Consider the following 27,355-nt stretch of genomic DNA (forward strand, 5'->3'; position numbering starts at 1 on the left):
AGGTTTGGAACCAGGTTGTGTGTTCCGAATGATACTGAGATCAGAAGGAAGATTCTAGAGGAGGCGCATCGTTCTATGTATACGGTACATCCTGGTAATACAAAGATGTATCAGGACTTGCGCGAGACCTTCTGGTGGTCTGGTATGAAGAGGCAGATTGCTCAGTTCGTGGAGCAGTGTCTGACGTGTCAGCAGGTGAAAGCTGAACATTAGAGGCTGGTAGGGCCGTTGCGGCCTTTGCCTATTCTGGTGTGGAAATTGGAGTACATTTCCATGGATTTTGTGACCGGTTTGCCGGGTAGAATGCTATTTGGGTGATCGTGGATAGATTGAGGAAATCTGCTCATTTCATACCAATGAAGGTTGGCTATCCTTTGAGTAAGCTAGCAGATTTGTATGTGCATGAGTTTGTGAGAATGCATGGAGTACTGGTGTCCATAGTATCAGATCAGGATCTGAAGTTTACTTCTCGATTCTGGATGAGCTTGTAGGAGGCATTGGGGGCGAAGCTTACTTTCAGTACAACGTTCCACCCCCAGACTAATGGACAGTCGGAGAGGATGATACAGATATTGGAAGATATGTTGCGAGCTTGTGTGTTAGACTTCGGTGGTAGCTGGATACAGTTTATGCCACTTATAGAGTTCGCTTATAACAACAGCTTCCAGTCTAGTATCGGGATGGCACCGTTCGAGGATTTGTATGGTCGGAGGTGTCGATCTCCTTTGTGTTGGCATGAGGTTAGTGAACGTCAGGTGTTAGGACCTGAACTTGTGCAGCAGGCGTCTGAGAAGGTGGGTTTGATTCAGGAGAGGATTAGATCAGCTCAGAGTCGGTAGAAGAGTTAAGCAGATGTTCGCCGTGAGTTAGAGTTCGAAGTGGGAGGTAAGGTATTTCTGCGTATTGCTCCGATGAAAGGGGTGATGAGATTTGGGAGAAAGGGCAAGCTGAGCCCGAGGTTTATCGGACCATTTGAGGTACTTGAGTGAGTGGGTCCGGTAGCCTACATAATTGCATTACCTTCAGCACTTTTGAAGGTCCATGATGTGTTTCACGTATCCATGTTGAGGAGGTATGTGTTGGATCCTTTACATGTTATTAGTTATAATGAGTTGGAAATTAGGGATTCTTTAGCGTATGAGGAGATACCTGTTCAGGTTCTGGACCGTAAAGTTCAGAAGCTTCATACCAAGGAGATACTGTTAGTCATTGTGGCGAAACCACGAGGTTGAGGAAGCTTCTTGGGAACTGGAAATGAAAATACGCCGAAAGTATCCACAGTTGTTTTGAGCACTTGTACATGATCCTTCTGTGGGTTGGGATAGGTGGTTAGTCATCGGGAGTGTGTGTGTATTGTGAACTCTTGAGACAGTTGTATATGTAACCATGGTATTCCTCCGCCATAAGTGAGGGTATGTATGTGTATGTTTATGATGGGGCTACGCTGTAGTAGTCGCCAGTTTCTTATTGGTATTTCGGATATATATATTCAGTGTGCGAGTTTGTGAATGAGAGATGGCAAATTTCGAGGACAAAATTTTTGTAAGGAGGGGAGATTGTAAGAACCCGAACCGTGATAAATGGGTTTAAATAATCAAAAGAGGGGCAAATTGGGAATTTTGTGGATTTCGTTGACGAAGCCAAATTTCGTTGACGAGGAGAAGCCGAGAAGTCTCGAAAAAACCGGTGATCTTAGATTCATCGATGAGGCCATTGATTCGTCAACGAAGTTAGTAAAAGATTCGTCGACGAGGACACTATTTCGTCGACGAATTGGGCTGGGTCAAAAGCGCTATAAATAGAATATTCCTTACTTCCAAGCTAAGAAACTTCAAACATATCTCTCTCTCTCTAGAACTCTCCCTACTCTCTCTTTCTCTCTAGATTTCTTCGTCGATCGTTGCTAGAATCGTAAATCTGAAGTTACCACGAGGATCGTGGAAGGATTCTCTACAAGTTCTACGGATCAGAATTTGGTTTCGGAGATTTTTGGTTTTTGCCGAAAAATCGAGGTAAGGCTCGGTTTTCATTCCTGATCCGGTAGTTTTGTAGGTAACAGTGTCATGAGTATATTCTGTACTGTGATTTGTAAGTTTTGGAACTCGGTTCGCTGTTTAGGGGCCTTGGAGTTCGGGATTTGCTATTCGGGGAAAAGGTAAGGGGAACTATGTTTATATTGGTTATTTTTGAAATCAGACTCGGTGGAACTGTGGTTCATGGTCCTGTGTGTGTTTTGGCTACTCATTTGGGGGGATCTAACGGGGAAAACTATGGGTTTTTCATTATTACAGTTTTGGGAAAAGGGGGCGACGGGCTGCATCCCTGGTTTTGATGAAAACCGAGGATATATGTTGATTTATACTATGATATTGGGATGACCGTGCCTTGACTTGTTTAAACTGTATTTGTTTGGAAAACCATGTTTTAGATTACCAAATGGGTGTGATTTGTTTGGTTATATGAGCATGCATGTGTGTGTGACTGTTGAAATGCTAGTAGGAACGCGGTTCCGAAATTGCTCTAGGTACTGAGGACGAAATTTTTGTAAGGAGGGGAGATTGTAAGAACCCGAACCGTGATAAGTGGGTTTAAATAAATAAAAGAGGGGTAAAATTGGTATCTGAATAGGCTTGGTCAATGAAGCCAGAATTTGTCGATGAAGGTCATGCATCTCTCGTCAACGAAGTTCAGAGGCTCGTCGACGAGGAGAAGCCGAGGAGTTTTGGGAACCGGTGATATTAGGATTCGTTGACGAATCCACCGTCTCATCGATGAGAGGACTATAGAGCCTCGTCGACGAGTACACCATCTCGTTGACGAGTTTGCCCGGGTCAAAGGGGTATAAATATCATTTTTCATTGTTTAACCATTAAGAAACTTCAAATATCTCTCTCTCTCTCTCTCTCTCTATAACTCTCCCTACTCTCTATCTCTCTAGATTTCTTCGCCGATCGTCGTGAGGATCGTGAATCTGAAGCTACCACGAGGATCGTGGAAGGATTCTCTACAAGTTATACGGATTGGAATCTCGTTTCGGAGATTTTTGGGTTTTGGCGAAAAATCGAGGTAAGACTCAGTTTTCATTTATGATCTAATAGTTTTGTAGGAAACTGTCTTGTGAGTATATTCTGTACTGTTGATTGTAGGTTTTGGAACTCGGTTCACTGTTTAGGGGCTTTGGAGTTCGAAATTTGCTATTCAGGGAAAAGGTAAGGGGAACTGCGTTTATATCGGTTATTTTTGAAATCAGACTCAGTGGAACTGTGGTTCACGGTCCTGTGTGTGTTTTGGCTACTCATTTGGGGGGGGGGATCTAACGGGAAAAACTATGGGTTTTTCATGATTACAGTTTTGGGAAAAAAAGGGCAACGGGCTGCATCTAGTTTTGTTAAAAATCGAGCGTATATGTTGATTTATACTGTGATATTGGGATGGCCGTGCCTTGACTTGTTTAAACTGTATTTGTTTGGAAAACCATGATTTAGATTACTAAGTGGGCGTGGTTTGTTTGGTTATATGAGCATGCATGTGTGTGTGACTGTTGAAATGCTAGTAGGAACGGGGTTTCGAATTGTTCCAGGCATTGAGAGTGTTCGGCTCCATATCCGAGGACGTGTGTTTATCACTTGCCACGTAGGCAAGAGTGTCCGGCTCTATATCCAAGGGCGTGAGCCTATTCCGGTAGATCAGGACAAAGGGTGTCGATCCACCAGTTAGCGCCGGTATGATGCCATGGGAGTCAGGGACTAGCCATGTGCCGGTGGCGCCATGTTCGCGGGTTGGCTACGGGCCAACGCAGTATGTTGCGAGCCAGCTTCAGCCTGAAGGGTGTGACGACACTGGGATTATTGATCATGTGTATGTGTGCGTGTATGCACTGTGTAAACTAGTATTGGACTGCATTTAACTGCGTGTATGTTGCATCATGATAACACTTAGATGCCACACACCGATATAACCTGTGTTCTTCCTTACTGAGAGGTGTCTCACCCCTGCTGTACGTACATTTTTACAGGTCCTTCGAGTAACCGGAACTAGCGTCCTAGTGTAGGGAGCGTAGTGGGTGGTGTACTGCAGTTAGCACTTGGGTAAATGTTAGGACTGTATTTTGGTGGGTTGCCATTTTAAGATGTATTTGGGCACCCGTTTATACATTTTTTATAGAGCCTGTTTTTGTTCTTGTATAGACTCCGGTATGGTACTGTATATATATTGAATGACCTTTTTCCGCTGCATATATGATCGTATTTGGATGTGTTTAGGGTGCCTGGGAACCCCAAGGGGTCGGACCCTCATCCTTTGTATTGTATCTGTGGATGATTTTTATGATAGAGGGACAAGTTAGGTTACATTTTCACCTCTGGGTCCCATTTCGGGGTTCGGGGCGTGACAGAACTGACACGTGGCTAACTCGCAACAACTTGGTCGACCAAACCACTAGTTCAAAACTGACTTGGTCGATCGAACCTTAGAAAATGGTCAATTGAAGTTGCCTTGGTCGACTAAACTGTGAACGGTTCACAATCGCCCAAATACGGTCGACTATATTCTCTGTTGAAAAACTCCATGGTTGACCAAAGCTCATAAAGTGGTGGACCGAACCTTTAGTACGGTCGACCGAAACTCTTGGGTTGTCATAAATTTTAACCGCGGTAACTGAGGTTAATTAAGGGTAAATTGAATTAAAAGCTTATTGAATAAATTTAATAATTCTCTCTATGTCCCAACGGTCATTTTTTTGATAGAGTCTATATATATATACCCTCATTTTCAAAGATTAGGGATCGATTAGCACTTTGATTAAGAAAATATTCTCTAAAATATTTTTGAGCTACACATTTCTATACAAGCCCATATACCTCACCTTTTACTCATTCCCTTGCAAAATCATGTTGAGTAAGAGTATCTTGAGATTACCTACATTTCCATTGCAAGCTTATACTCTCGTGTGTGATTATTTGTTGATTTTTAAAGAGAGTTAAGCCCAAAAGGTTTTCCCCATAGATTTAATTCATAAATCCATTTCGTAGGGAAACTTTTATTAGCTTGCGAGTCTTTGCATTTTTATTGTAAGACTCTTGAGCTTGTCTTGTATTTTCTTTGAAGAAAATATTTTTAGACAAATTTGTGTTCTAAATATCTTTTGTACTTGATTTTTTGGAAATCGTTTTGAGATAATTGATTATTTTGTTGAAATCTTTGAAACCCTATTTATGATTGATATACTTATACATATTGATTCAAAGATATTATCATAGCACACTCTCACACTTTGATTGCCACACTGACATTTTCCTGAGAGTTGAAATATTGTCTTCATTGATCTTATAGATCTTATCATATTTAAGTGTATTGGTTATTGCTTGTGCATATCGGTACAAATTTGCTTGTGTTAGAAACATCTTTATTTGTACGCAAGAATTTATATTGATTTATTGTATTCTAGACGTGGCCTGAGGGGGTGTTGATCTAACCCGTAAGGATCAGGTTGTAAAAGTTGAGGTCAGCTTTGGTAATCTGACCTGGTGTTGTAAGTGGTGCCGCTCCACCCATTAAGTGGGCATTAGTGGAATCCTCGGGCTTGCAAGCTGAGACGAGGACGTAAGCAGTATTGGTTGAACCCCGATAACATATCGTGTGTCTAATTTAATTTCTAGCACTTTATATTCCTGCACATGTATGTTATATTTAATATATTGTGAATGCTGTGCATGATTTAATTTCCACATATGATCTGCGTAATTGGTATATGATTAGAAATACCCTACATTTTGTATTACTGATATCTGGTAAAACCTATGAAAAGTTTTTAAAATTCCAATTCACCCCCCTCTTGGAAATACACCAATTCTAACAATGTAGTTTTATATTGTATTTTTCGATAAATTCATACAAATACAAATTTATGATTCATACTAAAGCTCTAAGGACTATTTAGGAGAGTTCCTTTGCTAGTGGGTTAATACTAAAAGAAAAAAAAAAAATCATCTTGTATTTTACTTGGCATTGTTCCACAAAATAAAAGTAATATCCAACCTTTCGTTTTACAAAATTTTTTACTAAGAAATTCACAAAATTAAGTAGTATCCCTTTTTTATAGTATTTACAGAGAATTTTCTTTTCATTTGGTGACTAATTTGATTATGAACCAAAAAGCAAAATGTTAAAAGGGTTATCCTCGTAGTCATGTACTAGAAGCGGAACATGCATGAAATTATAACTTTCTCATGTTTCAACTGAATGACCACAACAAAGTTATCTTTTTGTGAATTTTCTTATGTTTTCAATACATATTATTAAAAATTTATAGCTATTTTTAACATTTGCTTTTTGGTCAAGATATTAACACCACTTAAAATAAATAGGAAAAATTACAAAAAATCCTCGTGTTTTAATAAAAAATCATTTAGCTACCTTGTGGTCTTATAATGAACATTATGCCACCTTATGGTTTTCAAATCATGATTTTTTTTTGTGGAAATCAATATTTTAGATGAAAAAAATATTTTTATAAACAAGAATGCCATTAAATAATGGATTATTTGAACAAAATTAATTAAAATATATCAATATTAGTGAAAAATTAGAGGTTTGTAGACGATCACGCCCTTGGCACTTGAATTGTCCCTTACAACTATATGATCAGAAGAAATTATCAAAGATAGTGCCTTCTGAATTGTAGAGAACAGTGGGTGTTCCATTATATGATGGATTGCACACAAACATGAATAATATTCACAAATGGATGCATAGGCTAGCGGCAGATCCAATGACCTAGGGGAGTGACCATCCGCAAACCTCTAGTTTTTCATCAATATTAATATATTTTAATTATTTGTACCTTTCAAAAAATATTTAAATTAATTTTTTCTACTATTATATTATTACTGGCGGGCCCAACCAAAAAATATAATTAAATAATATAGTTATATAATATAATCACCTTCACTTTACATAATTAATTACACCAAAATTACAAAAGTTCAAAATGTACAATTATCACTTTTAAAATATAAAAAAATACTAAAATTAGCACCTAAATTAAAAAGAACAAATTTAAAAAAAAACCAACTATTGTGCCACTTAGAAAAAGAAAAAAAAAAAAAAAAAAAAAAAAAGAAACTCAAGGGGAATGCACAGACGCGGTTGTACTTATAAATTTTCAATTCCCTCGTACGAGAAACGCCCACAAAAGCACAGCAGGCAGGACCCCTCTAGATCTCTCTCCCTCCCTCGTCAATAAGCAAACAGCGAGAAGGGAAGGTAAACCGAAGGTCATGGGTTGCAGAAGCAGGGAATCCTCACAGGACGACGATTCGGTTTCTCTGGGGGAAGCCTTGCTGTTCACTACCATGTGCATAGTTGGTCTCCCCGTTGAGGTTCACGTCAAGGACGGCTCAGTCTATTCCGGAATCTTCCACACTGCTTGCCTCGAGAAGGGCTATGGTGTGTTCTATAAGTTTGTTCCCATGTTTATAAGTTTTGATTTCAATTCGATTTTCTTAAACGCTTTCTGGGTTTTGATTGTTGGATGAGAATGTACCTGGGTATCGGTTGTATATTTCGAAATAATCATGAGAAGAGACCTTGATAATTTAATTTCGGATGGGCGCGATCTGTTTTTGTTTGGACCTGGTTTGCGCTGTATAACTAACCCCTTCTTGTCTCTCTCATTATCTCACGACTTTCTGTTTGGTTGCTGAGGAAAAGGTGGAAAATGAAACGAAATGGGAAATCTCAGTCACAGTTTTACCCTACAAAAATTATTTTGGACCCCAGAAAAACAAAAGTGGCAATCGCTCGAGTGAAAAAAACAACTATTTGTGTTACTGGAATCGGGTTCTTATTTTATTTTTTTCTCTCTCTCTCTGTCTGGGCTAGACAATCAATGCACCAAGAAAATATTTGAAGTTTATATGATTGCTTCTTTCATTTTTTCCCCTTTCAGCAATTATTGGTGAAGAGCAACCTTAATTGATTATTATTCATTCTTATATTTGGGCATTTTAAATTGTGCCTAATTGCACTTCTTTGTAGCCAAATTGCAATCCAATCCTTGATCATAAGAGTTGGCTAATAATATGTTAACGTGCTTGACAATCTCATGACTGAGATCTCATGAATTCCTTTTTTTTTTCAATCACTATAAGCTGTAAGATAACCCTAATTGAAATCCAGATTGAGGTGAGGGAAGTCACTGTTGAAGTGGCAGAAGTGAGTTGCGGCAGTGGTTGCAAGGGGAGGAAGAATGGGTCTGGAGATGATGTGTTATCCCTCCCCCTCCCCCTCCCCCTCCCTCCTCCAGCTTAGTGGCAGAAAAGAGTTGAATGCCAAAATTAAGCCATCTAAGTGAATTTTAGTGAAAATTTGGTACAATTACCCATTTGGATGTATCATAATTCTAATATTAAATTTTTGAGGTTAACTAAATTAGATTTTGGTTTTGGCAGGTATTGTTTTGAAGAAAGCAATGATGACAAAAAAAGGGAAACACAATGCAAATGTAGCACATGGGGGGCTGATAGAGACACTTGTAGTTCTTTCAGGAGATCTTGTTCAAGTCGTTGCCAAGGTATGCTACTCATGGTTTAGTAGATTTTACTTGTTTGATATAATGTTATATGATATGCTGGAGCATTTTGTTGTTTTTCTGAGCAGGGAGTTCTCTATCCGGCTGATGGTGCTGGTAATATTGCTGGTAATGATTTGGAGGCTGTTGAAGGCACTGTTCCTTCATTTGAATTTGTAGAAAGTGAGGAAAAAAATACAAATGCTGGATTACTTGACGTGGATGAAAAGCGGATCAATTATGTGAGGTAGTGTCTTTATTTTATGCCTGTACAACTAGATGCTTGGATCAACAATCACAAACTCTATTAGTGTATCACTAGTTTGGCTATTGACATTTTTTCCTATGGGTTATAGTTTGCGTGGTTTTGACATACATGATTAAGTTACAATGTGCTTTAATTTTGAGAAATGGATTGGTTATAGAAATTTGTAAATGGCAAGTCATTGTTTATGTGCAATGCTCATAGTTTTAGTTATGGAAGACATGGAGAGGTAGTTAATTATGCTTATGATGTTTATTCTTTTTAATCAAAATTGATTTCTTTATATCACAGTCTTGGGTCTAGCTCCCTCCAACCCCCATTTTTCTATCATCTTGTGAAGCTTTGTTGTATGAGCTATATATCATGTTGAATAACTTGATATACATTGTTGGCCCGCTATGTAACAACTTAACTTTTTTAGGTAAGGTGGCAATACATTATTGTCCACCTACCAATTTTATCTATCAGCAATTGGTAGATGCATGCACTCTGCCTGTGTAGCACTAATTGTCCTAAATATTATTACACACAGCCGGTTCCAAAGCCAAATAAAGGAGTAGGGTTGTCTTAGGTAACTGATAGCCAACATAAAACTTGCTAGATCTATATGATATGAATTCTTACTAAATATTCACTAGCATCCTATGAGCAACATGTTTCACTTATACTAAGGTGCAATGAAAAAACAGACAAGGGTGGGCTATGCTGGGTCATTCTCGACGGGAGAGGGTTAAGAAGTTAGTACAGGGAACTAGGGTTAGATTAGTACAAGGAACTAGGGTTAGATTAGCAATGTGGAATATAGGGACACTTATGGGCGAAAGCATGGAAATTGAAAATTGAAACTAGGATTAGATTAATGTAATTTGCTTTCAAGAGACTAAGTGGGTAGGGGTGAAGGTGAGAAAAATTGCAAAAAAATCAGGATTTAAATTTTGGTACATTGGAAAAGAAAAACATAAAATAGGGTGTAAATAATTGTAAACAAAGATATGAAAAATAATGTGGTAGTTGTTAAAAGAATAGGGGATTGAATCATAAAAATGAAGATATCTATTGGCTTAGAGATAAAAATGTCATTAGTGCATATGCTACTCAACTAGGCTTAGCAAAAAAACCTTGAAAGATGATTTTGGGAAGATATGGACAATATTATATAAGGGATACTAGGGTCTAAGAAAACATTCATTGGAGCTGGTTTGAATGGACGCGTCCATTGGAAAGGACAATAAAGGTTATGAGAGGACACATGGAGACTATGGATATGGTGATAAAAATGAACCTTGTGATTCAATTTTAGATTTTTCCATGTCTTACGATTTGGTTATATTGAATATTTGCTTCAATGAAAGAGAAAAATACTCAATAACTTTCAAGAGTGGGCATAAATCAACGCAAGAGGACTAGCTGCTGGAGTTTGAAGGGAGAAAATATAGTAAAATTTAAAGATAAAATGATCAAAGAGGGTGATCGGACAATAGGGGATAAGGTAGATGGGAGCACTCTATGAAATAGGATAGGTAGCTCTATTAAAAGGATAGCTAAATAGATTTTAGGTGAATCTAGAGGAAGATTCTGGGGGAGTAGAAAAAGTTGGTGGAAAAAGTTGTAAAGACAAAAAAAATATGGTATAAGACATGACAAAATTGTAGAAATATAGAAAACCTTGAAAAGTATGAAAAGGCAAGAAAAGGTTCATAAAAGGCCATTAGTGATGCTAAAAATAGAGTGTATGATAATTAATATGCTAGAGCAGATATAAAAGAAGGGGAAAGAGACATGTGTAAACTTGCTAGATCTAGAAAAAAGTGTGAAGATTTAGGTAATTTAAAATGTATAAAGGATGAGAACGATAATGTCTTGGTTAAAGAAGAAAACATAAAAGAGAGGCGGTGGAGATACTTTAATAAGCTGTTTAATGTAAATCAAATTGAAAGCTTGAACCTAGAAGTGACAAATGAGAAAAAGACTAAAAATATGAGATTTATTTGTAAATTAGAGTTGTTGAAGTTAAGATGGCCTTAAAAAAGATGAGCACAAGCAAGAGCTAGAGAAGCAAGCAAAGAAGAAGCTTTGTGTTAGTAGCCCCGACTGATTAAAATACAATAGTCACAACCTACTCGAAGGTCTTTTTTTTTTGCACTATCTATAAGGTTCGCCCTACTTTAATTCATAAGAAAGGCGAAGGGTTTGGCAACAAGAAAACGACTTTCTATCATAGTTGCAAGGGTTCCAAACCTTAACTACTAAAGTACTTGTACCAAAGGCTGCTTTTGGTTGGTTTCATAAAGGGGGCTGTTTGCTAGTAGGTTGATGGGTCGCATGCCCAACACACATGTTTTGTCCTTGTGTGTCCGTAACTAAAAATAGGTGACCTAACGGCTGTCGCCCGACTAAAAATACCAATAGTCACTAGATTCACATGGGCTATTGGGGAGTAAGCAATAATCTTCTTAAGATCGATCTATCTTGAAGTGGTCAAGGAAGTATATATTATAGCAATCGCGCTTGGAGTATAAATGAAAGGAGTGCAACGAAGTGTCGCTTCAAGAAACATAAGTGGGAAATCTATAGGACCAGATAACATCCCAATTGCAGTTTGGAAATGTTTAGGGGACAATGGAAGTATCTAGTTAGCTGATCTATTGAACATTATTGCAAAAACCAAAAAAATTTCAGATAAATGGAGGAATAGAACGTTAGACCTTATATAAAAAAAGAGAGGTGATATTCAAAGTTGTAATAACTATTGTGGAATTAAACTTATGAGTCATATGATAAAATTGTGGGAAAGGGCAATTGAACAAAGAATAAGATTAGAAACGAGGGTCTTAGAGAATCAATTTGGTTTTGTGCTTTATCTTCTAAGAAGATTATTGGAAAGGTCTTGGAAAAAGAAGAGGGACTTGCATATAGTTTATTGACCTAGAGAAAGCCTATGATAGAGTAGCTAGGGAAGTTCTTTGGTGGGTTTTATAGATATACTGAGGTCATTAAGGTTTAAGCATTATGCATGATATAGTAACGACTAGCATTAGGACTATAGGAGTAGAGTCCAGAGAATTTCCAATCACAATAGATGTACATTAAGGTTTTACTTCGAGTCCTTGTCTTTTCGCTTTAGTTATTGATGAATTCACTAGGAACATCCAAAACAAGATCCATTCTGGATGTTGTTTGCAGATGATATTGTTTTGATTGATGATAGTAGGAGTGGAGTAGATTCTAAGTTAGACCTATGGAGAGCAGCATTGGAGTGTAGAGTTTTTAGGATAAGCAAAGAAAGACGTAATACATGAAATGTAATTTCAGTTATGTGAGGAGGAATATTGGAGATAAAACTAAACCTGATAATCAAGAAATTAATAGCACTAGTAGATTTTGATACCTTGGATTTATTATGCAATTACGAGAAATTGAAGAGGATGTATGTATAGAGTTAAAGTGGTTTTGGTAAAATAGAGGAGTACATTGGGTGTGCTGTGTGATTGTAGAATACACTTAAAATTTAACAAAAAGTTCTCTAAGAAATCTATAAGACCAACCATGCTTTATGAATCAGAATGTTGAGCAACTAAGAAGCAACATCTTCAAAAAGTAAAAGTTGCTGAAATGCGAATGGTAAGATGGATGAGTGGTATAATATTGAAGGATAAATAAAGGAAGAAACGTATTTGCAATAAGATAATCATAGCACTGGTTGAAGATAAGGGATGATGACTGAGATGGTTTGGGCATTTGAGACATACGGCAAGCAGTGCACTAGTGAGGAGGCATGAGTTAGTTACTGTTACTGGTATTGGAAGGGGTAGGGATAACCTCAAATAACATTTGATGAGATAGTAAGGAAGGATTTAATAGCTCTTAAGTTAGTTGAGGAAAATGCCCTCAATTGTGTGAATTGGCGGAAAAAGGATTCATTTAGTCGACCTCAACCTAGTGGGACTTCAAGCTTGTTGTTTTTGTTGTTGTTGTTTGGTAATCTAACATAGTATGAGATTTTTGGTTCCAAGAGGTCTTGAGTTGAAGTCTTCCTATGTGTTTTTCCCATTATGCGTGGTAGACAGTTTGTTTTGTTTGTGTTTGTGCTCCCATTCAAGTTCATTTATTTGCCTCCTCGAGTGCGAGACAAGGTCATGCATGAGGGGGAGTGATAAATTGGTTAATGTACATTGTTAGCCCACTACCTAACAACAAGCTTTTGGTAAAGTTAGGTAAAGTGGTAATCTAACCAGACTACATAAGAAGCTGTTTCTCATGATGCCATGGCCTACTACTAATCCATCATTTGGCATTGATTACAAACAGGTACCCTCATTTTTTTGGGCTGAAATCTGTTGTACTTATTTTTGCGTAGTCAATTATTTGTGCAAATTTTTTGTTTAATTTTGCAGCCTTCTACTTTTACAATCAGATAAGGTTCCTCAGAAGTTTATTTATTTAAAATCTGTGGATATTCAGTTCTTCAGTTTGGATGGATAGAATATTGTGGTTTTTTAAAGCTTGATATACATTGTTGGCCCACAAACTAATAGCTTAAGCTTTTGGGTAAAATGGTAATCTAACATGGTACCAGAGTTTGTTACTAGGAGCAGGAGGTCTTGGGTTCTAGACTTGTTACCTGCGTTTATTGTGTGATGTTTAAAAAAAGTATTGTATTCACTATGGTGGGTGTTATTCATTGTTTGTTTACCTCTCCATTTGCTGTTGGGCTGCACATGTGGGGGAGTGTTAAAGCTTGCTATACATTGTTGGCCCACAGTCTAACAGCTTAAGCTTTTAGGTAAAGTGGTAATCTAACATGGTTTTTGCCCATTAATGTAGGAGTTCTGTTCAAAATTTTAATGGGTTTGCTAATGCTATTACACCCACAAAATTTGAGGATAACTTGCTCACAAGAGTTGAAAAGGATGTAGGTTATATGGGGAATGACTTGGAAGAAAAGGGAAAGAGTGATGGCGTAAATTTATCACAGGTGAACTTTCTCCTGACTCAAAATGAATAGTAAGATGGTTTAAAGTCTGTTAATGCACTTATGACAATAGCCATGTTTTGCCTATCAATTGTTTGTGGCCTTATCTTAATTTCCATTCCACATCATGGGTTTTGTTGAACAAAGTAGCTTGATCTGGTATATCTTTAATCTGAAAATAAAGCATTTGATCTGATGATGGTTGTGCTTGTATTTATGGTTCTTTCAAGGAACATTCTGCCAAACAACTTGCCCTTTAATTTCATGACCTGTCCCATCAAATTTTTTTCAACTCTTAAGTGCTCAATGATGTTGTTATGGCTGTTTAAGGAAAGTTCTGCCAAATAACTTGTTCTTTAATTCCATTACCTGTCTCAGCTATTTTTTTGCAACTCTGACTGCTTCATGATTCATATGTTTGATTCGGTAAATTTTGATTTCCTGCTGGAAAGTCCCCATCTTAGTGAAATAAATGTAAGCAACTTCTGGCAGTCTGACAAAGGGAGATTGAATAAATATTGTACCTTACGTAATGCAATTTTGTTTCTCTCTCTTCCCTCTATGCAGATGTCTGTGCGCACAAACATGTGTTTCCTTTGGGTGGATTTGGTACTTTGGTTATGAATGCATCTTGGTGGACCATAATGTTTTGGTACTTTGGTTTAGAGGAATGCATGTCATTAGAGAACGGGTTAACTTGCCAACACGGGTCCTGTAGTTTGTCCAAAGTTTCTTACCACCTTGTTGCTACAGGACACTGCTGGCACATGTGATTTGTCTTGCATTCTCATTTTTATTTTTATTTTTTTTGAAATTTTTATTCCATTGCAGCAAAGAACCTTCCCGTGTCCAATTTTCTGGGAAGCAGGCATACCATCATTTTGTAAATTTTTTGTTGATAGTTGTTAATAATTATTTTGGTTAGCTATATTAAGAATTGGGTCTCAGTCCTTAGTGCAAACATACATTGGATGAAACTTCCACCATCTGTGGTTCAGGCGTGAGTTTTTTGTTTTTTTGGTAAACCTCCTTCTACAGTTATTTTCCCATGGTTGCCTTCTATTAGTTTTATACATCTGTGCCGAGTTCTATCTCATCCTCAAATAAATATATGGCCAAGAAGAAATTTTGAATTAATATATATTAGAAATTTTTGTCTCATCCTCAGATTATATATCTATTTTTTCCTGACAGACAGGTTGGAGATGGAAAGTCACAAGGGAAACTTGGTGATTACAAACAACATTTTGAGATTCGTAAGGAGAAAACTGTATGTTATCGTGTACATTGCTGATTTATTTTCAACAAAATTTTTTGATTTGTAATTGGTAGAATTAAGTAACTCACATGATAATTGTTTTGTGCAGACCTGTGAACTTCGAGGCTCAAGTTTAATCTGTGAGTTCAAAATTCACCATACTCTTTACGGCAGTTTCTGATTCCCTGTTTCACATCTAAGTGTAAATAGCATGTATTTTTACTGTAGTGAATTTATTTTATTACTCTTTACTGCACACTGAAGACAACCTGGTCTTGTTGAATTTTTATTATTGTTGACAAGGACATAGAAATGCCCATGTTCCATGGGGGGTTTAGCAACTGCTATATTAGTCACTGGTGGACTACAGTGTAGTTTCCCAACCAATATCCTTCCTATCATTGAACTTATTCACCAAGTACCCATTCACATATAGTTATCCAAACACTGGTGAAATATGGTGGATTCTTACCCCTATCTGATTTACGTTTTTTGTCTTGATTTTTTCTTGCATGGGATGGACCTGGAAAATGGTCTATTTTTCAAGTAGCACAGACCTCGATTATCCTTGTGCTTTAGTTATGTATTACTTAAATTATTGTTTATTACTTCACCTGCAGCTGATGCCTGCCTTCTGGAAGAAAAATCTGTTGATATTCATGAAAAAATGGCATCTAAGGTGTTGGCAGAGGAGGCTTCTTGTGATGATACTGCTGCTTCACTTGCTCAACCAGACAATCAAGACTGCAAAAGGCACACACCAGCTGAGATCCTGCCTTCAGATGCTGTGTCTGCTGGTGTCATGAATTCTTCCAGTACGGTTGTGGATGTCGCCTTAGAATCATGTCTCAATTTACCGACCACCTCAAGTGAAATGGTCCCTTCACAAAGTTCTGATTCCCATAGAAGTACAAAGGTAATTAGGAGGGATATCTGTTTTAACTTGTAACGTTTAATGAATATTGTCATGGTTTCTTTATCCCATGTTATCATTGTCTTCTTTTGTGGGATATCCAATAACCTTCTCTTTGATTATCAGTATATTCTTTTACCCTGCTTTTGGAAGCATGGAGTTTGGGCCTTGGATTTGTATTTTTGTGGATTTAGACAGAGCATAGTATAAAACTGCATTGAGTTTCTTTCAAATCCATGCAAATCGAAGTCCAAGCCCCGAATCTATGCTACCAAACACTGCCATAATATTTTATCAATGATCATGGATTATGTGTTAGTGACCCTATTGTTCAAATAATTATCCTCAATCAAGTAATTTTAAAAATTACGAGGGGGGTTTAAAATTTCTGATTAGAATTTGGATATCGGGTACCAAGGACTGTTCATCGAGTATGCTTTGGATAAATCTTACATTTACTGGGTCTGGTTGGGTTTTCACCTAGTTGCATTAATATCATCTCCTACATGTGTAATGACCATACAGGAATTACACTATATTTTAGTTTTTTGTTTTCTGTAAATTCAAGTTGTTATTTGGACTTTGTGTTTTTCTAGGAATTTAAGCTCAATCCAGGAGCAAAAGTTTTCTCCCCATCATTTTCAAATCCTAGATCAGCAATGAATCCTGCCTTGTCAACAGTTGCAAGCATGGCTTACTTGCCTAACAACCCTTCCCCGGTGCCTGTTGCTGCTGCACAGACAGAGATTGAAATAACTCCTTTTGTGCCTCGTTCCTCACCACATTTTAAGTTTGTTCCATATGGGAACTTGATGGCCGGAAATGGTGGCAGTAGTTCTCAGTATTCCCAAACTGTAAGTATTTTTGAGGTATTGTTTTGTTTTTTATCCTTTTGTGCTACCAGCAATATCATTTAGATAAATAGTGAGCTTTGCATTCACTTCAACCAATGTGATGAATCAACATGCTTGGTTTGCAGAATGGATTGTGTTAAAATTGAATGGAATGAAAATTTAAATGGAGAGCATGAAAAAATAAGTGATAAATTTGATTCCATTCTATTCACATCTAACAAACGTGCCATAAGACTTTAAAACATTGATATCTACAAATTTGGTTATATATTTTAATATGTACATGAAGGGGCATCCATTTCTCCCTCCCTGAAAATTTTTAAGTGCTTGTACTGCTAATAAATTCTAGCTCAAGTAAACATTATGGGAGAAATATCTCTTCTTTTCTGCCTTTCCGCTTGGAAAAACTTGTTTGTTTGACTAGTATCATTCAAGCTGTCGAATTGTCAGCATATTTTTCATGATGAAATTCAATTTATATTAGGTGTAGTTACAGAAGAGACACACTTTTGTCACTTCCATGTTTTTTTCTTTTTCTAGATTTTCTCTTTTTCTCGTATAATGATATTTTCTGATAGGCCTTTTTTCCCCATCCCTGTGTCTAATGATGGTCATTGTGACTCTGTTTGGTACCACTTGAATATAAGTATCCATAACACCTTAATAAGTGCTTGTATGCAACATAATAATTGGTACTTAGTATGAAGTACTTTAGAAAAATCATTGAGTAATTTTTCATAAGTAGTCTAGGATAACTTTTAGGTACTTCTTAAGTTTTTAGTGGCCAAAAATATTACCCCACTTACACTGTTGCCATACAGAGATATATCATATATGCACCTAAAAATGACTTGACCAAAGCTCTGCAAGTAAGATGTCTCTGTGTGAAACAATGTTTTAGGTGAGCTCTTGCGCAACCTCTATGCTCTTTTCTTGGCAACTGCCCTTATTCCAATGAACTTGAATGTGTTTCACTTCACTTGTTAGGTATTGTAGGTTCTTATTTCTGTTGAGAAATTGCTCTGGATTCAAAAAAATCCATTCTTATCAGCTCTTCTCTATCTGTGCTTTCTCCTTCACCGGCATCATCAAATATCAGCTCTTTTTTGTTTCTTCAGAAATTGCTCAAGATCTGATTTTATGTTTCTAATGGGATCAAATCATGTTTTCTAAGCTGATGAACTGGTACTCTTCTTCTGCCTGGAGCTTTACTATGATTTCAATCATCAACTCTGTTTCTGTCAGTTTCCTGCCCTCATTTTTTTTTTTTTTTAATTTGTTTTTGTTGGGAGCCTATTATGTGTCCAGCCTTGCTGCCATTCCCCCTCCCCCCTCCCCATAGGAGCTTTTGTCTGCAATTTTTTTGCCTTAATTTCAAAATTATATTCAAAATTTAATTAGGGATTTGGATCCAAAATTTTCAGGGCTTGACAACATGATAGCATGACTAGATAAATTCTTGTGAGAATTTTCTTTTACGAAACATCACGCTATACAAGTACTTGGCATGGTTGAAATACCTGTTTACATGGGGGAGAAAAAACCCTTTCCTGTTACTGATATGGGTGGAAGAGCGCCTGGACTACTACTATGTTGGTGGAAATGACCATAATGAGATAACATTATATAAATTTTCATGAATGGCCTACTTTGTTATGGTATGAGGATTGTATGGCCATAATTGTGAAAACATTACTTAAATAATCTGTACTTATCTTTTGACACAACCAAAAAACACTTCTTTCCATCAGCGCTTGTGACTAATGGTACTTATATTAGTACCTTTTCTAATTCAGTATTTGTTACTTATATTAGTACCTTTTTTAATTCAGTACTTGTCAATTTTTTTTGTTGAATGTTGAATAATGAAATGGATTTTTTAATTTATGTTTTATATTAGTACCTTTTCTAATTCAGTATGTGTCAATTTTTTTTTGTTGAATGTTGAATAATGAATTGGATTTTTTAATTTATGCTGAAGACAGAAGAATTTCCCTCCAGGTTTTATTATTGTCACCACATTTGGACATATTGCTTATTGGTAGCATGTACTCTAGGGAGCACTTTACTAGAAACAGGTTTGAAGAGGACAAATAAAGAGAAATTTGGCTCTTATGGGAACAGTTATGCACCAAATAGGACTCATGACTAAATGCTTGTTTGAGTTGGTGGGTTATTGTCATTGTTCTAAACTAATTTATATCCCTTCATATTAAGCATTTGTACCGTCATCTTTGTTAGTTAGACGATGTCTTGGAAGTGTTGAATTGGAGGGATATTTAGGTGATAGAAAAACAAAAGGTTTAATTGTCCTCGATGATTAAAATTTTGTACGATCATATAGTTTGCATAAAACCATTTGCAAATGGCTGTATCTGCTTTTCATGGCACATAGCAAATTTTGCTAGGTATCTAAATTGTTGTCGATGTAAAATGTGCCTTTCTTGAGAAATTATAGCTTGGGAATAATTTACAATGCATAACTAGTTTTAAGAAGTATAAATATGAGTCAGAATAATTTTTTCTTTAATAATGCCCTCTTTCATTTCTTTATACATAGAAAAACTCCCTAGTCCACATGTTGATGAATTTCACTGCTGTTGATATCCTTGGATTCTTATTGTGTCTTCTTTATGGCCATAGCTTGTTGGACATCTGGGAAGCAGGACACAGCCTGTTAGATATGCTGGTCAGCATCATCCTCTTCAAGCTGGAACTACATATGTGCATCCAAATCCTCAAGCTGTAAGTAGAAGACAGTTTTCTTTTCTCTTTGCTATAGATAATAACCAATTATTTTTGTGGGATTGTATTTTTTTTACTTAATATATTTATTCTTTTTAGCATTGATTATTGTTCTGTTTATTTATTTATTTTTATTTATGCATGAATTTTTGGCTAATTTAGTTTAATATAACTGTATCTGGATCCTTGTAGGCTTTATTTGTAAATGGCAAAAATGCTGCTATTGATTTTTGTTCTCTTTTATCCCAGGTTGTGGTTGGACGGTTGGGGCAAATTGTCTACTTACATCCAGTTTCTCAGGTGAGATGGAATGCTGTCAATATGATTGAGTTGCATTATATTTGCTCATGCCCGGCATGTTCTGTTCAAGTTTCTGTTATTGAGATTATCCTATCTAGATGTAGCTTGAAACCATAAAAGTTTTTATTCATCTACTTTTTGGCATGATGCAATCTGATAGTGTTAGATTACACCACTAAGCTGTTAGGTTGTGGGCAAACAATGTATATCAAGCTTTTAACACTCCCCTACACATGCAGCCCGACAGTGCATGGAGAGATAAATGGATGATAGATAACACGCATTACAGGGAGTAGTCTAGAATCCAGGACGTCCTTGTAACCAGCTCTGATGTTGGATTACCACTTTACCTAAAAGTTCAAGCTGTTAGGTTGTGGGCTAACAATGTATATCAAATTTTAACATATAGTTTTGGGAGAAATTATGACTCAGAAATAGAATAATTAGGTTAAGAGCTCTAGATGCCTGAACATGAGAAAATACCAGCAGACAGCAGTTCTACCCATCTAAGTTGGGAGGCACCTTTTAATGTGTTCTCGGAGGACTGCCAAGTGGGTGGGAACTTTCATGAGCTCATAAATGGACCTGCAGATGACAGATATATACAATAGATATGCTTTGAACAATTTTACAAGCAGTTGATTGTATTTTTGGAATGGTACATAATGTTGTAAACAAAACTGTGTAAAGAATGTGGATACTTTAATTTGTCATGTCAGCTAATAAAGAATGAAAACTGAAGTTCTGCTTCTATACAACCTTCTGCACTGCCATCTAAAACGAACACTTCACACTACAATAAGCTGATGGAACTCTCCATGACTTTACCTTGATATTTCCCCTTTACCATTTGTTCTTTCCTCACTGAGTCATTGCTTGACCTTTTTTTTGTCATTTTTTTAAGGAAACGGTTCAGGGTGCGGCAACTATCTCACCAGTATCTGCACGTCCTCTATTGACCCCATACCCAGTTCAGTTTCCCAAGCATCAAGGTATGAACAAGATCTTTACATTTTTGCTTGTGAATTGAAAAAATAAGTTTTTTTCTGTCAAGCTTGTGTTCCAATAATATTGTTTATTCTACAACTGTCAGCTAGTGGATTGCCAAAGATGTGGTAAAAAATATAGTCTACGAAACATGCCCTTTTAAAAAAGGTTTTCCATATATTGGACCCCATCAATAACATAAACATACTGTTAAAGAAAAATCCAAAGGGTAGAGGAATTTGTTCGTGGTTGGTTTGTTCACAGGGCATTTAATTGTGAGCTGCTGTTCTCTTGTGCTTTGTTTCTAATGAAGGAAGCATATTTGTTAAAAAAAAAATTATAAATAATAAGGCAGAGTATTGTTAAATGGTAAAAATTTGTTTGGGCATGAGGATTTTTCTAGTTAGATGATTCTTTTCAGAGGTTGTACTTTTCAAAATCAGCACTGTTTCAGCAGCATTTATTTATTTATTTTGAATTATAAAAGAAAATATATTAAGAAAGAAAATGTACAATCATTTTGGGGATATTAAATCCTCAATAGAAGATAAAAAACAAAAGTAAAAATTAAAAGCAGAAAAAGAAAAAAGAAAAAAATAAAAGCAAAACAAAAATAAAATCTGCTATGATCAGTCGAGAAATCCCCTCTTTAGCCTTTCCCGTCATAATTCACAGAACACTTCAAATTAGCTTATGCCCTCTGACCTTTCTTCACCTTAGATTTGCCACCCTCAAGCCCAACTTAATTTCTTCCTAGATCAGACAACATAAGGTCCAAATCATCCAGAAAACTTTGAGTTTCAATGTCCTTCCCAGAAATTTCTTGAACTGGAGTAGGCAGAATTCCATCCTCATGTTCATTTTTAGTGACCTCATCTTCAAACATATTAATTTCCACTTAGCCTTCTAAAGGAAGAGGTGGCGGTACATAAGATAAATTCCTGAGGTGGTCAATAGAAGAACTGGAGGAAGATCCATACTGATCCCAAATATTATCCAAAAGTAAATCTTTTTTTCATTCAAAGTCACTACTCCCTATGCTATATTGCTATCCTCATCCGAAATATCTCCCCATCTCTTACTATCCTTGCTCAATTTGGCCCTCTCACTGCTTGGCTCCTCCTTTTGATCACCTTTGGAATCTCTCTTAATAATTTTATATGATCTCTCATTTGACAAACCTCGCTTATCTTCATTAAGTCTCCTCCCCTCAAAGCCCATTTGCACTTTCTTACAGCGGATGTAAACCTTTTCACCTCTTGTTATCTGAATTGACTCCCTTACCAGCTAGATTTCCAACTGACCCAAAAATGAAGACCTGGTTTTCAAACTCCCAAGAATCAAGATTCTTAGAAGCATAACCCCGCCTTTCATCTCTGAAACTCCCCCTATTATCATTATTCTCCTGCCAAGGAGAAAACATTTCTTCCATTTCTGTTGCCTGCTTATTACTGTTATCAGAGCATTCTTCTTCATGTCGGCCAAGGATGTTGTTCAAAGAGGAGCACTGGGGCCGATCGGAATACCTTGTACCTCATTCAAAGACGAGCGCAGTTCATGCGTCTGGTCTGAAGAGCGCTGAACTCCTGTAACCTCATAAGTCTTGGGTGGAAGGGCTTCCTTGTGGTTAGGGACCTGTAAAGAATTTTGGGCCTGCCTGTTTATTGGCCAGTCTGCTCTGTTTTACTATCCAAGCCCTGTGTTAAATCATAAGATTGCTCTTGTTAACTAGCAAGCCCAGCAAAGAGTTTAAAGGAGTTTTGTTATTTTTGAACAGCCGGCCCAAGTCTATATTAATCGACAAATAAGCCAGGCCCAGCCCACTCAATCTTTGTCAACCCATCATCCTTGCAAGAAACCCTAGCTGCCTTTGATCCCAGCTGCTCAGCTGGAAGTGATGCCCTTACTGCTGTTGATTGTTTGTGCATAGCTGACTGAATTAACTTCTCTTGCATTCTTCCTGCACTGGGAGCACAGAACACCTCCTGCACACTCTTAGAAATCGATCTGTCTCCACCATCACCCTCATTTCTAGAAATGATCTGACTCCATGAGTGATTCATAAATCTTCTTGCTATCTGCTCCTTTAGAGCCTGACCGACAAGAGCTCTCCAAAGCAACGAAGGCATCCCCAAATCAAGACCATCCATCCTCTTTCTGCCCTTTAGGAACAAAAATGGAATACCTTTTACCCCTCCATCCATGCCCTATTTCTACGAACTCCCCTGCCCTAGTTGCATGGATCCCTATCTAGTAATTGACATAACCCGCTCAGAATCTTCGAAAAAGGGGCTCAACCTACCAGCAGGAGATCAAAACCCCTGTGAAAACCAAGAAGCTGCAGATGAAGAGAGCCATACCCACCAATTGCACTTATGATTCTTCTCGAGAACGAACAGAGCTCTAACCTTCCCCTACCTTATTCAATCTCAGATCGAAGGACTTTCCTTTGATCTGGATTGAATGAACCCCTACTGTCAAATCTTACTAGCAACGTGTATCAGCCAAGATATGCAATGAGAGGACTTTGAGAGAGAGAGAGAGAGAGAACCATTGCATAAGAAATCCTCTTAGAAGATAAAAGAACAAAAAACAAAAAAATATCAAAACGGCACAGCGAGCCAGTCATGCTGTAAATCTGAAGAAGAAACTCCTCTGAAACATCCTGCTGCAAAAGCCCATAAGGAGGCCAGATACTGAATCCTATCCCAAAGCATAATCAAAATCATCTTTTAAAAATTTGAGCATTCTGCTCCAAGCCTCCAATCAAATCCAACACAAAACTGCAAAAGTTGCACACCTCCACAATGCCAAACCATCTTTACCCCTCCCAAAACATGAAAATGACAGCCAAAAAATCCTTTTATTAACTCTGGACATGCCCAACTCTCTCCAAAAAAGCCAAAAAAATTATTCCACACCATCCATGAAGAGGAGCAACGAGGAACAGGTGAGGAACAGATTCTGAACTTCCAAAGCAAAGAACACCCAGAAATAAAGCCTCAAAGGCCTTCTACTCTGAAGCATATTGTTAGTCTTGGCTTTATTAAAAACAACCAACCGAATAAAAGCCTTAATCATTGAGACTTTAGCCTTCTAGATAGAACTATGTAGTGGAGGGACATGTTCATTAGTTGAATGCTAAGAAAAAAAAAAAACCCTGGATAATCAGGAATCCATGAATGGCAGTCCCTCCTATGGGAAAGAAGACTATCCTCCCACAAACTTAATAAGCAGGTGAGCTCCAACACCTCCCTATCATTGAGAGCGCTACAAAAATCATCCCCCCCCCCCCCCCCCCAAGTAGATGTTCTAATGTTAGTATAGACAACAAAATTATACATTTTACATAAACCTGGTTAGTAAGGGAAGTTTGGATCTTGGCCTGTGTAGGATTTAGGACTGATTGGACAGTTGTTGGTAATATGCGAGGCTTGTTGTTAAGTGGCAAAAAAAGGTAGAATCAGTCATTGTTAATATGATCCTTAATGCCATTCATTCAAGTTCCTTATATATTGGTGTGGGGTGGCATTATGGAAACAGCTGCATGAACTGATGCACAAAGTTTATGACCGTTTAAATTAATTAAATGAGTACTCTACTGTCTGAATTATTGGGCTGTACTATTTATTTTTGGTCTGAGTTTTAGGGTTTGGATTGCTTTTCTATGGAGCATTCTTTAGCTCGAATTTTGTCTCTAGTGTTTCACAATTGATGCTACTCTTTAAAATTGCAGGAAATGCAGCCGCCCAAGCAATGCAGTTGTGTGTGCCTCCCCCTATGATAACTGGTGGACAGCAGCCAATTGCACTGCCAAACCATGCCCCACTCTTGCAGCCACCCTTCCCGGCCAACCGCTCCATTCCAGTTCCTGGGTCTAATAGTCTCTTCAGCACCAAGTTTCCATGAACATATATGCATACATTCCTTCGTAATCACCTCACAGTTGTCTTTCTCGTGGAGCATATTTCCCACTAATTTTTGGCCTTTTTTTGAGATTCATATTCTTTAACTGAATGTGCAGACTTCTCGTCCTCCATACACTACCGGTAAAATCTTCTTGTTTTCAGGGAGTTAACCTTGAGTTTGAGAGAGAGGCTGAAAAAGGGTTTTTTTTTTTGGGTGGGAGGGTGGGATCACTCTAAAGGACTAGAAGTGCAGTGTTCTTCTTCATCTTTGAAAAAAAAAAAAAAAAAAAGAAAGCCCGGTGCACAAAGCTCCCACGTATGTGGGGTCCGGGGAAGGGGTGGACCACAATTGGTCTATAGTTCATCTTCTTTTTATAAATTAATCTTGGAGTATATTGAATGAGTTGCTTAAAGGGGCTCAGATCAACAATATTTGAAAAGGAGAAAACTGTTGGGAGCCTTATCTCTGCTTGTTTGATAAACTATTAAGAAGAGAGTTTTGGGTGGGGTGGGATTTGGCTTGGTTTAGGGGTATTTTTTTTTGAAGATTTTGATATTATCCTTTGGACTATTGTTTTTTGAAGCTGTTGCATTGTAATTGAATCTTCATGGAGAGTATGGATCCATGTTTAGAGATGTAATCTAGTTTGGTGGTAAAGTTATCAGGGCGTTGTACCTTATTGACATTACGTATGGTTAAGCTGTAAGATTCTCATGGAATTAGGTGATTCTGTTTCTGCATTTGTTCTTATTATGAGAAATATGTTTTTTTCGAGAAGCATTTTTTAAATCTTGTACCGGGGTGGATTCCTAATTGAATTAAGGCACTTGAGATTTTCTATATGATTAATTGTGATTGTGCTGTTCTGGAAGTGAGACCAATTAAATCTTACAATTTTATCACTGTGAAGAGTAGTTTCTGTTTATGACTCATAAATTATTATTATTTTATTTATGAATGAAGCTTGTTTGAATGGATGACAAGGGTTTTGTTTCAGAAAAGGAAAACAAAATAAATATTTCATTGTCTTATCCCTGGGTATCAAACAATATTAGCAATGGAACTTGGTTGAAAGGTAATTAAAAAATATTAATGAAAATTAATTGTTAATTACATAAATAATAAAGCTGGAAAAGCGATTTACCATTTAAAAATATTTTTGAGATTTCGAATGGCCCTGACCAATTCAAAATGTTGAACTTTTTGAGTGTGAAAAACTGGAAATAAAGAAAAAATTTAAAATAAACTATATTTTTATGAGAATTTTTGTTCACTAGTCATTCCAAATAAGTGATGGTTTGGATGTGAAATTCTATTTGCTCTTATTCTTTTTGAGTTAAGACTTGTTGTCCATCTTTCCTCCTAACAAGTGGAGTGATTTTCGGGGGGTCTACGTATATCAAGTTTACTCTTGAGTTATTTAGACTTCACTCACTTTTTAATTTGATTGAATTCGATTTTACTTTGCTTGAGTCGAGTTTGAGCTACTTGAATATCCTAACTAGTTGAGTTTGAGTTTTGAAATACTATTGCGAGCCTAATCAAGTCTAATTAAACTTTTTAATTTTGTTATAACTTATAACATATCTTTTATACATATTTTTTGTGATAATAAATTATATTTATGCATGTATTTAATATTAATTTATAATTAAATCAAGGTTTAACGAATTGGGCTTGAGTTTTACAAACTTAAAGTAAAGTTCTAGTTTAATAATTTTGAAATCAATTGAATTTGAGTGGAGTATTGAACTTAATATTTTTTAGGCAAGTTGAGTCAAGTTTGAGCATCTCCAATGTGTCAACTTGGTTCGACTCGAATATATCCTCAATGATTCCTAATGGGAAAATCCCTTTCACAATCCCGTGCAGCTATTTTGTGATCTGACTACCCAACATCAAGATTTGTTTAGGAATGAAATAGGATGATGAAGATTCTAACCACTTTCCCTTGAAAAGAAGTCATTACTTGTTAGACAGTCAACTAAAGCCATCACTTGATCATGAGAAAGGGCATGAAACCATGATAGTCCATTCATCATCTCTCCTCTTCCATGTGTCTACATCTATAGGAGCACATGCATGAACATTCGAGTCAAATTTGAATGCTCCCCTTTGAGCAAAAATTGTGAACCCAATTTTCCAACAGTTGCTCAAGAGGGTCTTACCCTTGACTTGCGTGTTTCAAATTGCTTTTCTCATGCCTCCAAACTAATCTTGCCTATCATGTCCTAACTTTATTTGGATCCATCTATCAGGTCTAGATGATCCTTATTAGCCTTGGTCACATGAGTTATGAACCATTGACTCTGATACCACTTACTAGGATTGGGGACATCCATGAGTAGATTTGATATACATGGATGAGCACCAACTTGACCCAATATCGTAAGCAGTCTTGAGCCAACCATGTATATAAGCACCCATCCTTTTTTCAATAATTTTCCCCTCACTTGTGAGTCCTTACCACTCCCCCCCTTGAATGGAAGTGATTACTTGTCATGCAATTAACTAGGAGCCATTACTCAACCAGGGAAAAAGGCATGAAACCATGGAAGTCCACTCATCACCGCTCCTCTTCCA

General features: G+C 37.0%; 1 protein-coding gene across 3 annotated transcripts; it reads left to right on the forward strand.

The window, feature by feature from the left end:
* Positions 1 to 7,185: 7,185 nt before the first annotated feature.
* On the forward strand, positions 7,186 to 25,552 carry LOC131144389 (polyadenylate-binding protein-interacting protein 4). Of its 3 annotated transcripts, none has more exons than XM_058093018.1 (12): positions 7,186 to 7,446; positions 8,451 to 8,572; positions 8,659 to 8,816; positions 13,659 to 13,809; positions 15,005 to 15,076; positions 15,174 to 15,204; positions 15,685 to 15,980; positions 16,574 to 16,831; positions 19,475 to 19,576; positions 19,826 to 19,876; positions 20,781 to 20,868; positions 24,600 to 25,552. In XM_058093018.1, exons 1-12 carry the CDS (start codon positions 7,278 to 7,280, stop codon positions 24,770 to 24,772), a joined length of 1,671 nt encoding a protein of 556 aa, XP_057949001.1. In that variant the 5' UTR covers positions 7,186 to 7,277; the 3' UTR covers positions 24,773 to 25,552. The 3 variants fall into 3 exon arrangements, with proteins under 3 accessions (XP_057949001.1, XP_057949010.1, XP_057949018.1); XM_058093027.1 differs by having other exon boundaries at positions 20,793 to 20,868; positions 24,600 to 24,902; XM_058093035.1 differs by lacking the exon at positions 13,659 to 13,809 and having other exon boundaries at positions 15,001 to 15,076.
* Positions 25,553 to 27,355: the final 1,803 nt, after the last annotated feature.

This window comes from Malania oleifera, chromosome 1 (assembly GCF_029873635.1).
Source record: "Malania oleifera isolate guangnan ecotype guangnan chromosome 1, ASM2987363v1, whole genome shotgun sequence".
Taxonomy (NCBI): Eukaryota; Viridiplantae; Streptophyta; class Magnoliopsida; order Santalales; family Ximeniaceae; genus Malania; species Malania oleifera.